At 46.5% G+C, this 12,602-nt stretch overlaps 1 protein-coding gene across 2 annotated transcripts in view; it reads right to left on the bottom strand.

The window, feature by feature from the left end:
* The window catches only part of PI4KA (phosphatidylinositol 4-kinase, catalytic, alpha), a 131,235-nt gene that overhangs the window by 30,293 nt on the left and 88,340 nt on the right, over positions 1–12,602 (bottom strand). For both annotated transcript variants that reach the window (XM_008588039.1, XM_008588038.1), the window contains 9 exons: positions 9,801–9,871; positions 9,594–9,718; positions 8,391–8,472; positions 8,017–8,100; positions 6,662–6,751; positions 5,120–5,239; positions 4,329–4,421; positions 2,640–2,796; positions 2,255–2,382 (listed from right to left, as the gene is read on the bottom strand). In XM_008588039.1, the coding sequence (XP_008586261.1) occupies positions 2,255–2,382; positions 2,640–2,796; positions 4,329–4,421; positions 5,120–5,239; positions 6,662–6,751; positions 8,017–8,100; positions 8,391–8,472; positions 9,594–9,718; positions 9,801–9,871 (950 nt within the window). The remainder of the gene's footprint in view (positions 1–2,254; positions 2,383–2,639; positions 2,797–4,328; positions 4,422–5,119; positions 5,240–6,661; positions 6,752–8,016; positions 8,101–8,390; positions 8,473–9,593; positions 9,719–9,800; positions 9,872–12,602) is intronic.

Below are 12,602 nucleotides of genomic sequence, written 5' to 3'. Positions count from 1 at the left end.
TACTAAGAAACAGTAAGAACGACTGCTGAGTTCTTTCCAGAAACTGTACAAGCAGACAGACAATAAATCTAACATGCTAAAAGCAATAAAACGAAAAACTGTCAATCTATAATCCTAGATCCAGAAAAAATAACCATATGTATCAAAAATGAAGGTGAATTAGGATTAAGGCTGGCTGTTTAGCTCACTTGGTTAAAGCCTGGTGATCATAGCACCAAGATCCAGGGTTCTATCCTTATCCTGGCCAGCTGCATAACAAGGAAAGCAAAAGGAAATTACTTGGATTAAAGAGAAGAATTGGGTCTACAGGAAGACTTAAAGAGTGTGAGAAATGGAAAATAGGTGGATACATTTATAAGGCTTTAAAAAAAATCCTTTTCTTAATTTCTTTTAAAGACTTTTGACTTTAGAACAAAAATAACAAAATTATAAGGTAGGAACATGTAGTCAAACAGATGAAAGCAAGACACAAGGGAAGAGAGGGAGAAATTGGAAATGTATAACAGCAATGGGTGTGTATAACAGCAATGGTATATAGTTGTCTTTGCGGAATCCTCTCCCTGGCAATAACAATAACTGCCATAACAGCAGCAGTTAGCATTTCCCGATAGCTCACCAGGGTGTAGGTGTCCTTGTTAGGATTCCCACTCTGCAGATGAGGAGCACTGCTCTGGAGTCAGAGCCCTGCAGGCTGAGTGGTGACTTCCACAGGCCCTTCTGTACACTTGTGATGAGAGCAGCTGGCCAGGCTGGCACAGACCCCACCTTAGTTCCATAGAGAAAGGGTCCAGGAACCACTGGCTGAGTCCAGGGGCCTAAACCCCTTCCTCTTCTGAGAGGCAGGGGTGTGTGTCCCTCCCTGATTAGGTAATTTCCCACAGTAGCCCACTGGACCAAAATGTTTCCTCAGAAATCTGAATGAGAGTACCACCTTATAACACCAAGGACAAGGGTTTGGATCCCCATACCAGCCAGCCACCAAAAGAAAAAAGAAGTCCAAATGGTGTGACTAACACAAACCCCACGCAGTCATAAAATACCAGGCAAATGTGATTACTGCCACTACCACCTGCCTGGAACATTTTAAATCCACCTTTGAAAATATTCCCATTTCCCTGAGAGAACAAGAAAACAAAACACTCCTTTGACCACTTAACTGATCTTAAGAAACAAAGAAAAAAAATATGATAAATTCCTTGTTACCATGAAAATTAATGGGATTTTTGAGAAATAAAAAATTGTTTTTAGGTGTTCATCCAATCGGCCTAATTGTTCTTAGATTCGTAGATGTTATCCAATAAGCTGACAGGTGAGTGTAGCCTTCACTGTGGGCTCTCTGTAGTAGCAACTCCAGAAATATTGATGGAAGGAGAGGTGGCTGATCCCAAAGTTAGTAGGCCGAGAAAAATGTGGACAAACACCACTGCTTCCAATTAGATCTAATGACAACAGGTGTCCAGACAGGGTCTTCCATTTTCAATAGAGAAATGGCTCCCCCTATCAAGCTTTTAAAAAATAACAGCTTCTAGGCGCTACTGGGATGCTTTTAACATACAGTGGGCCTTCCATATCCATGGGTTCTTCATCAGGGATTCAACCAACCACGGATTAAAAATATTTCGGAAAAAAATTGCATCTGAACTGAGCATGTACAGACTTTTAATTCCTGTCATTATTCCCTAAATAATACACTATAACAGCTACTTACACAGCATGTACATCGTATTAGGGATTATAAATAATTTAGAGATGATTTAAAGTGTACAGGTTATATGCAAATACTATACCATTTTATATCATGAACTTGAGCATATGTGGATTTTGGTATCCACAAGAGGTCCAGATACCAATCCTCCATGGATAACGAGGGACAACTGTATATTCTTTCTATTCTGTGTAACAGATGTATGGTCAGGAATTAATAACACAATCTAGGGGGATAGAAAAACATTTGTGGAAAAATAGAATTAAAACATAACATTAAGGTCTGGCTGGTTAGCTCAGTTGGTTAGAGCATGGTGTTGGTATCACCAAGGTCCAGGGTTCAATCCCTGTACTCGCCAGCCACCAAAGAAAAAAAAAAAAAGATAATATGAATCTTTCTGTGAACTTTTTGAAGTACCCTTATGTAAGGAGAGGCCGGAGAGGGTGAGCTGCTTGCCAAGGGTCTCTATGCGGTGGCAGAGCCAGGGCAGTCTCTTTCCACCTCTTACTCTATCCCTCCCTCAGAGCTGACCCATAGTCAGTGTCCTACCGGCACTTCTACGCCGTTCTTGCCAGCCAGTAGCCACTCCCAACAGGCCAGGGCAGTCTCCATGCCATGCTCGTTGAACATCCGGAGGGGACCCCAACACAGATGATGGAGGAGCTGCGGGTCACAGTCTGGAACCAAACACATGCTGTTCAGAGGCCTCCAAAGCTGGCTGAACCCAAGCATGGCTTCCCTGAGTCAACAAGAGAGTCAGCACTGGCTGGGGCCAACAATGACCTTTACTTTCCTCCCATGAGAAACACCACCTAGATCTCTACTGAGGAAGCTCCAGCTCTTTCTTTGGCCAGGATTCCAGCTTACTAGTATCACTAAGGCAAACATCCATTTAGAAACGAACCCAAAATTCCACAGTGCTTCTGTGCATTACCTTTGCTGCTAATGAGCATTGCAGTGAGCTTGAACATGGCCTGCGTGTAGTGCTGAGCATTACTGTGGTCTAAAGCTGTATTCAGATCCTGGACCATCATTCTGTTCAGGTCAGACATTTGGCCTGTGGCACCTGAGAACCGAATCATTCCATATACCTGCAGAAAACACATGTGTTAGAAGGCATGCATGTAATCCAGGCACTTGGGAGAGGCCGTGGCTGCCACCTGACCATGCTCACAGTAGGACCAGTGGATGCCCTGCTGTCCCAACCTAGAGCTCATGCACACAGAAAGGTTCATTTCAATGGTGCTACCACTGCTCACAGCTTTTTTCTAAAAAAACTTCTAGAAATGCATGTTGGTGTTCCCACCATTATAGATGTTCCTTGAGAGTGGGACCTGGTCTCTCATCTTTGTATGCAGCACTGAGCCTGGGACTGACCCTCAGCAGGACTACAGCAACGTGAGCTGGATAAATAAACTTCCTCAGACTCAAGTAATGACTCAAACAAGGTTAGCTTCACTACTCTAAAGTTAGACAATATTTTTTCCCCCAAGAAAGTGTTGCTTTCTTATTCACAAGACTTGGATGTAAAGGAGATCTGACTCCTTCCAAAAAATAAACTTCCCCAAAGACGGACTTCCCACCACCACTGGGGAATTCAGAGACTGAGAACATGCCATGGGTCCCACCTGCCAAAGCTCATAGGAAGAGCGGCCACTGGAATATGCAAGCAGCAGAGTGCTCAGGCGGAGGTGGGCCACCCACTCCGACCAGGCCACTAATGGACTTTCAGAGTTGTCAGGTCCCTGAGAAATGGCGTAAACTAGCTTCTAAGTTTTACACATGAGGAAACTGAGGCCCAGAGGGGTGAAGTGACCGGTCAGGCTGAACTAAACTGTGGTTGGTGGATGAAAGGCCTCAACGCGGAGTCAGAAGATGTGCCCGTGAGACTTTGGCAAGTTACTTCATCTCAGAAGCCTCAGTTTTTCTGTGTGTAAAACTGGAATAATAGTATGTACATCTCACCAAGTGCCCAGGATAATGCATCGCACTTGATAAATGTTTGCTACTAATTAAAAAAAAAGCCAAGGGCTGGCCCGTGGCTCACTTGGAAGAGCGTGGTGCTGATAACACCAAGGCCACGGGTTCAGATCCCTATATAGGGATGGCTGGTTAGCTCATTTGGGAGAGCGTGGTGCTGATAACACCAAGGCCACGGGTTCAGATCCCTATATAGGGATGGCTGGTTAGCTCATTTGGGAGAGCGTGGTGCTGACAACACCAAGTCAAGGTTTAAGAGCCCCTTACTGGTCATCTTTATAAAAAAAAAAAAAAGCCTAAAAAATACAACGCTGCAATGTAGCCAGAGCATATGTACAGGAGGTCATGCTCTTGAGGAGGCGGTAACTGTCATAAGTGCCCCAGAAGAGCCTAAAAAATACAACGCTGCAATGTAGCCACAGCATATGTACAGGAGGTCATGCTCTTGAGGAGGCGGTAACTGTCATAAGTGCCCCAGAAGATGCTAATGAGTTGCAGGGTCCCGTGCTGTTCAAATCCACCTAAAATGAGTCAATTCCATATCACCCAGACCCCTTGTTAATTTTCCACTGGGAAGGAGCTAACTGGCATTAAAGCAAGAGGATACTTGGAAGGACCTTGGACACAAGGGCAAGACAAGTACCTCGCCTGCATAGCGGTTGCGTAAGTTCAGGGACGCCATGAAGTTGGAGTAATCTTTCTTCACACAAGCTGGGCGCTCAGTTAGCTGAGTTGCCTATAGACAAATAACAACAATTACTTCAGATTGCTGCAACGTAATCTCTTTCTCCTGTTTACATTGGCTAAACTTAAGTCCAACGAAGAAGTTCAGATCTGCGAGCTATTAAAATATCCAGTACTGGCAAGTTAGTAAAATGAAAAATTTTAGAACATCCTCTAGTCTGATATGTGCCATGGAAAAATTTTTTTAAATTTTGATACAAGATTTTTCTGGAAAGCAGTTTGTACTTTAGGTGAACAGGGCTTTAGAAGAGAAAAATCACTAGATTGTTGTGAGGATAATCAGAATCTATGATGGAAACACTGTGAAAGTCAAAGCTCATGGCTGTCTCCTCTCTGGGTGAGTACTGGTTTGCAAATGTCACTTAAAGGTGGTAAAGGACAACTAAAGGTGAGAGCAAAAGCCAGCTAGGTGCTCATCAGTCTAACAGTAGAAGACAGAAAGGGGCATATACTGAGTACAAAGGTAACCACAGAATGGGAGAAAATAATAGCAAATCACACCTCCCCCACTTGCTCTGCTTCAGCCTCAGCCTCCCAGCCCTACCTCCTACTCTCCCAGACCCGGGGCCACACAATGGGCATGTGGGTCTTTCGTGAAAAGCTACATGTGAGTTTTGTTCTCTCCCTGTCCCCCACACTGTTGCTCCCACAGTGAAGGGGGTTACTGCTCCATAGGAGGCTTGCACGTACCCCAAGAGTCGTGTTCTGCTTGTTGTAGCCAGCAAAGTGAAGGATGCTCTCAGTGGCCATGGCCAGCCCCGTGTGCTGGGACAGTCCCGACACCCAGTTCTGATGTTTGTTCAGATATTCCTGAGATAGGAAAAACACATGCTACTTCATTGAAAGGGAAAAAGAAAACTTTACAAGTCAGGGTGTGGTGCAGTAGAGCAAACGCTGGGTTTCAATGTTGCGTCTGCCCCTCACTAACGAGCTGTGGGACCAGCAGGAAGTGAAAGGCCTTCCTGACTGGCTGCTGCTTATCTTTGAATGAGGACAAGGCCTGATTCCGACATGGTCAATGAGAGAGGACCATTTATTCCTTTAGCACATCCTTGCTGAGCATCTGCCATTTGCCAGGGGCTGTGCTGGCTGCTGGGAAAATAAGCTGTAAAGCTTGGTCCTGCTGTCAGCAGTGTGGAGCCACGTGCAGGCCCCTGTTCTGCTGCAGCACCCTTGCCTCTAGGGGGGGCCTGGCAGACAAAAGGTGCACACAGCAAACACCTGAGTCTACCTGGCTGACCAGTGGAAGGAGGGCACCGGGGCAAAGGGACACTGGCAGAGTGCAGAGGTGTGAGGGAGGTTGCCTGCTCTGGAGACTACAGGGGACTCAGCACCACAGGAACACCAACTACAGGAGTGAGAGGGCAGGCACCAGTCTGAGCCAGAGACAGGCTACGTCGGAAAGGATTCCTGAGCCAGGTAAAGGAGTGTAGGGTGAGCCACATCACTCCCTGCAGAAAACTGCACATGAGCATGTACACACAGAACTGTGCCGATGGTTCTAGGGGGCTCCTGGAGAACAACAGCTTACCTCATTTGTGTTTACAAAACCGTGTTTTTGTTTAAGATGACTCACATTCACCTATATGTGAAGCCTAGATAGAGCTGTTTATAAAATTTGGGTTTTTTTATTTGAACATTACTTGTACATATTTGTGGGGTACAGTGTATTGTTTCAATATGTGCACATACTGACAATGATTCACTTAGGGTAGTTAGGATAGTTTTGTACCCATTAGTCTACCATTCATCCTCTCCCTTACCCCGCTTCCTCCTGGTCTCTTGTAACCACTATTCTATCTCTACTCTAGATAGAGCTTTGATGGGACACATGTCTCCAACCCTGCCTCTGCTTCACCAGCCTTGGTCAAGCCCCTGCAGCACTTGGTCCTCAGAGCTGCTGCCACCACCTGACAGCCTCCCCTGCCCACCACACCGCCTCCACCCATCTTGTGAGCAGCCCCCAAGTCCTGCCACAGACCTAGCACCTCCCCTGGTGTGAGCAGTCAGGTCCCCTGGGCCCACCTGCCCTGACCAGCACACTCACCCCCAGGTGCTCCTAAGGCAGAGCAGCCCAAGGCGTTCATTATTCTCAGGCACTAGACTCATGTTTTTGATCTCTATTTATTCTCACTAGTGCCATTTATATTTTGAGTTCTCTGTGTCTGTGTAAAACTCTCTAGACAGCTTGAAGTTTATGGAGATTGCCTTTTCATGATTTCAAGACGGTACCTGCAGGTGGGACTTGGTGACCGTGGGCGCCCACTTCATGGCCTCCTGTAGGATCATTCCACAGCGCGCAGCAAAGTCCTTCACAATGCTCTGGAAGGGGTGACACTGCTTTTCAACAAAATGAGAGTACTTCTTCTGGGCTGTTGAGGTGACTGTCATAGGCTGAATTGTGTCCTCCCCCCAAATTCCTATGTTGAAGCCCTAACCCTCAGTGCCTCAGAATGGGAGTGAAGACCCCGTGAAGACATGGAGAGCAGGTGGCAATGTACAAGCCAAGGAAAGGGCCTCAAGAGAAACCAACACTGCCAATGCCTTGATCCTGAACTTCTACCCCTCAGAACTATGAGAAATAAATGTCTTCTTCAAGCCACCCAGTCTGTGGTACTTTGCTATGGAAGCCCAGCAGACTAACACAGTGACCGTGTTCTAACACCAAGGCTGCCAGCACTAGAAGCCCACACATACTATAGTAATTCTTAAACAAGGCTGTGTGGCAGAGCCTACATGAATAGACAGTACACAGCCACCATGCAACATACGTCTTGAGTCAATAATTGAAGGGGGAGGCAGGTTCTGGGTAGCAAAAATCCTCACAGTTGCCATGACACTGTGTGGGGAAACTCCCCATTGACAGCTGGTCTGGCTGAGAGGACCCAAGTCCCAGGCTGGAGGAGCTCCAAGCCAAACTGAGCTTCGGTCCTGCCACAGCAAGGATCTGGGTAGACTGAATAGGGAAGAGGAGACGCCCAGCATTGCCTCATCATTTGGAGCTATTTACCCTGCCTGGTTTCCCACAATACAGTACGAAGCTGAAGTCGTGTTACTCTATTATCACAATAACAAAGTCAGGACACCTCAGAGAAGTGAAGCTCTTCTGAAAATCATGCTTGCTCAATGTGGATTTATTTATTTATTTATGGGAGCTGGCTGGCAAGGGGAACCAAACCCTTGACCTTGGTGTTACAAGGCAGCACTCTAACCAATTGAGCTAACCAGCCAGCCCTTTTTTTGCTTTATTTATTTGTTTATCTTTTTGGTGTCAATGTGGATTTGAGAAACTATAAACTGATAGGAAGCTGAAACCTCTTTGGCAGCTAACCAGGAACACAGCTGAGAGCCAGCCTGACTGAGTGGCCACAGCACAGGCTTGGAGGACTGACAAGCCTGGGGGCGGCCTAGCTCCCCTCATCATCCCAGCAACTGCTCCGTTTCCTCATCATGGGATGGGGCCAGTATTTCTCACACCCCAAATTGCTGGGGACTGGGTGACCTCGTATACACCAAGCACCTGCCTAGACACACTCAAGGAGTGGTGGTGAACTGGCCCTTTCTGCAGAGGACCACGTGGGGCCTACCTCTCGGGCTTCGTAGGTGTCAGGAACTGTGATCCGATAGGGGGCATCAGGAATGTCGTAGTAAGGCTGGTCCTTGTGAATATCCTGCAAGCACAGTGGGACACCCTCTTCCAAACTGCCTTCCCATGTTGCTGCTGTCAAGCCTCTGACACTGGGCAGCAAAACATTTGCCACCCCTCCCCCATGCATCCTGTGACAGGCTTCTGAACTTGCTGCAGCTGACTGGAAACCCCAGGGTGGGATTTGGGTCCCACATCCCTGGTATGCCCTGTGTAGCCTAAGTTAGATTCAGGTGTGTCACGAGAGGAGCATGCCACAACATAGGGTGGATCAGAGGTGAATCAGTCAACCCCAGGTCACCCAGGGATACTTACAGCACTCAGCGACAGCGACAGGGTCTGCAGGATGTCCAGCATGGTCTTCAGCACGGTCCCGCTCCAGAGCAAGTGGGGAAATCTGCACCAAGAGCCAGCTCTCAGGGCCCAGGCATCAAACCCTCTCAGGAAGCCAGGCTCTATTCGGGGGTGGGGCCTGGGGCCCCCCTCTGTTACCTCCCCCTGCCCTAGCACAAGCCCACACCTGCTGTGACCAGCTGAAGGCAGGAGGGTACCTGCCCTCCCCAGGCTCTCTGCAGCGAGGTGGATGGTGCCTGGTCAGACATGCTCCCCAGACCCCTGCCAGCCCCACTCCTCAGGGCGAGACATGCCCCAAGCAACCTGCTCTGAACCTGACACCAACTGTCTTGGTTATCCACTGGCCAGGCCATGTCCCCTCACTCCTGAAAGCAATTCTCTTAGTTTTCAACCAGGGCTCCGCAATATTTCTCACATCATGGCACAAATAGAAAACAACAGTGTCTGCATGACACCCTGGAGAAGAGAAGTTGCCTACTCCTGAAAGCAACAGGTGCAGCATCTCTGCACAGCTGTAACTTATCTGTGGCCCAGTGCTCAGGAGGCTCAGCTCAGACACATGCCACATGTGTGCTGGGATTGTTCTCATGGTGCTTGGCTGGCTCTGGCCCCACCGTTGATGGCACTGATGCCTGGACAGGCACACAGCATCTGTGGTAGGCTTAGTGTGGGTGTTTGCTGCCTCTGGCCTTCACACCTCAGAGAGGCTGGCCCAGCCCACCTCCAGGGTTCTCATCAGTGTGGGAATGTATCCCAAGAGGATCTGCTTTGGCTACCAGCACAGAGGGCATGTAGTGGAACAGGGCCAGTGTGGGCTTTAGTTCCTGAGAAGCCCACAAGACACCGATTCTACCAGGAGACCTCTGGCTGGGTTCTGTGCTAGGAGATAGTGGGCAGGGCCTTGTCAGAGTGGGTGGGATTCAGCAACACAGGAACATGACACCCTGATCAGCCAAAGACATACCATAATGGATAGGTCAGAATGAATGGAGGTTTCAGGACCAAAATTCAGACTCTGTGGCAAACTCACTGACAACTGTGGAAGCTGCATTGCCCTTGAGAATTTTCATTCTGACTCCATTTTTTTCTGGACTTTTCCCCATATTCCAAATCACAAAAGTGTACACCCACCCACCCAAAGCATTAGAAGGAAAATAAACTTACTTATCCACCAGACCAGACAGATACTTGTCGGCCACCCTCCTTATCCTCTTGTGAATGTGGTTAAAGTTCACCAGCAGAAACTGAGCATGCTGCTCCAGCTCCTCTTCATTCTCCTTGGTCTTGGCCTAGAGATTCAAAAGAGACAGGTACAATAGTGCCCTTCGTGTGCTTCCAGCAGCCACGTGCTCACGCTCTGCTAAGGCTTACTTTATCCGCCATCATGTTCAGGAAAGCATCAAACACTTTGTCCGCAACAGCAATCACACACTGCATCATCCCTGAAACGACAGGTAGGTTTCCATGGATCAGGTGCAGCACCAGAAAGAAACCGAACTTGGCTATTTTCAAACATTTTCTTTTGAAATGATTTCAGATTTGTAGAGACAGCACAGAGTTCCCATATACACTTCACCTGGCTTCCCCAGATACTTATACCTGCTATAACCAGGTTGCATTTGCCAAAACTGAGAAACGGATGACAATACAATACTATTACCTAAACTTCAGACTTTATTATCTAAATTTCCCCAGTTGCCCTTGCTCATGTCCCTTTTCTGTTCCAGAATCCAATCCAGGACACCATGTGACTTTTACTCATCATGCTGCCTAGTCTCCTCTAATCTGTGTTGATTCCTCCGTCTGTTTTTGTCTTTCATGACCTTGACACTTTTGAAGAACACAGGTATTTTGTAGACTGTCCCTCAATTTAGGCTTGTCTAATGCTTGCTCATGATTAGACTAGGGTCACAGCATTTCGGGGAGAAAACCACAGAGGTGATGTGCCCTTCTTGTCACATCATATCGGGGGATGTGATATCAGTATCTCTTATCACTGGGGAGGTTAGCCTTGATCCTTGGTTTGAGTTACAATTGTCCCTTTCCATACTCCATTCTTTAGAAGTGAGTCATGAAGCCCAGCCCACACCAGAGGCTAAGGAATTAAGCACTACCTCCCAAAGAGAATTGGTGGATGAGAGTTAAGACTACCCCAGCAACTGATAAATATTTGGATGAAGAGATTTTGAGGTTATGCAAATATCTCATTTGTCTTTAAATTTTTGCCCACTAATTTTAGGATGAGAGTTAAGACTACCCCAGCAACTGATAAATATTTGGAGGAAGAGATTTTGAGGTTATGCAAATATCTCATTTGTCTTTAAATTTTTGCCCACTAATTTTAGCATCCATCAGTGGATTCTGATGGTTTTCTCTCTCTTTTTTTTGGCAGCTGGCCAGCATGGGGATCTGAATCCTTGACCTTGCTGTTGTAATACCACATGCTAACCAACTGAGCTAACCAGCCAGTCCTTTCAGTGGATTCTGCCTGCAGAAACAGATATTCTCATTGGGAGGCTGACAAAATGTGCTAGATTCTTAGGTTCCTTAGGGGCTCCTTAGGGGTTGGTAGTTTCCATTTTTGTATTGCTTACTCTCCCTCCTAGAATCAAAGAATCTCAGGGTGAGCCAACTGTCTAGCACAAAATAGCTGCTACACAAACACTGGTGGACGTTAGGGGAATGAATCAATGAGCAGCTCAGCCAGTGGTTGACAGCATCTCTGCTCTACCCCCAAGTGGTCCTTGGGCGTGTATGTGAGACTCTTTGAGCCCCGAGGGGATCCCTCTTCTGTATCTGGGACCTGTCCTGCAAGAGGCTCCAGAACCCTCACATCATCCTTCCTTGCTTACCCCACTGGCTCCCAGCTGCAAAAAGAAATCCATGCATCTAATTTCCAGACTCTGTTGTGCAGCAGTGTGAAGCACTCTGCAAAGGACTTATTGGATGAAAGTCTTACATAAAGCAGCATCTCGGAGTCCCTGGGGTGATTTTTTAAAAACATTTCTTCAAGCATTGATTTTTCAACAAAAGAAAAAAATGGTACCAGAAGTATCCAGGGATTTCTCCATCAGAAAGAACAAGTTGAGAGATTCATCAATGTGCCTATGGTTTCTAGCAATGGAAAGGACTACTCACTACTAGTTGTACTTTATTAATACTAAATTCGTTAAACTTAAGAATTTATCAGTAAGCATTCCTGAAAAAGTTCGTGGATTCTACCAAATTCCCTACATATTTAAGCATGATTACAAAATTAACCAAATTATTCGAAGCATTTAATTAAAACATAGGTCTAATGTTTCAGCATCTCTTAAAATTTTAAACATCTTTAAATCAGACATCATTGTCCTTACACTAAAACCGATCAAAAGTGCCTATACTATACATTTAACTTTTTTCTTTGCTGTCTCCATTTTAATCTCTCTTCTTCTTCTTCTTATATTTTTGGCTAAATAAACTTTTGCAAAACCTATTTAATGTTAGCCCTTTGTAATTTTTTAAGAATTGAGATATAATTTGTATACAATAAAATCCACAGATCTTACATGCTCAATTTTTTTTTTTTTGTCCTTTTTGAGACTGGCCGCACCGCGCTCAGCCAGTGAGCGCACCGGTCATCCCTATATAGGATCCGAACCTGCGGCGGGAGTGCTGCTGCGCTCCCAGCGCCGCACTCTCCTGAGTGCGCCACGGGCTCGGCCCTTACATGCTCAATTTGATGACTTTTAACAATAGTGTACTCTCATCCAACCATCACCCAAACAAATACAGAACATTTCCATCAGTCCAGAAAGTTCTTTGTGCCTCTTTCTAGTTTTCCATCTCTTCTTTTTGTTCCTATTCTCATCTTAGGTTTGCCTTACAGGGTTTTGGTAACTATAATATTTTTATGCCTTCCTAGAGTTTCCACTATTTTTCAGTCCTCTTGGCTAGAACTGGCGACAGCTGAGGCCCTCTGTGCACTCAGGGTCTGAGGACATGCTGCATTGTGAGACTTGTGTTTCATACAGATTTCCATATTCTGAAATGTTCCCAGAAATGATCTAGGTCTTGACTCATATGTGACTCATAGAGCCTGACATGCTGCCGTCCCTGAATGGGGTCTCTTCACAATTGGCAGAGCCACCAAGGCATGGAGACCCTCATGATGATGGCCGTGCCCGCAGCCAG

This window comes from Galeopterus variegatus, unplaced genomic scaffold, assembly GCF_000696425.1.
Source record: "Galeopterus variegatus unplaced genomic scaffold, G_variegatus-3.0.2 Scaffold4643, whole genome shotgun sequence".
NCBI classification, from domain to species: domain Eukaryota; kingdom Metazoa; phylum Chordata; class Mammalia; order Dermoptera; family Cynocephalidae; genus Galeopterus; species Galeopterus variegatus.
This window is presented reverse-complemented; position numbering and strand designations above follow the sequence as displayed.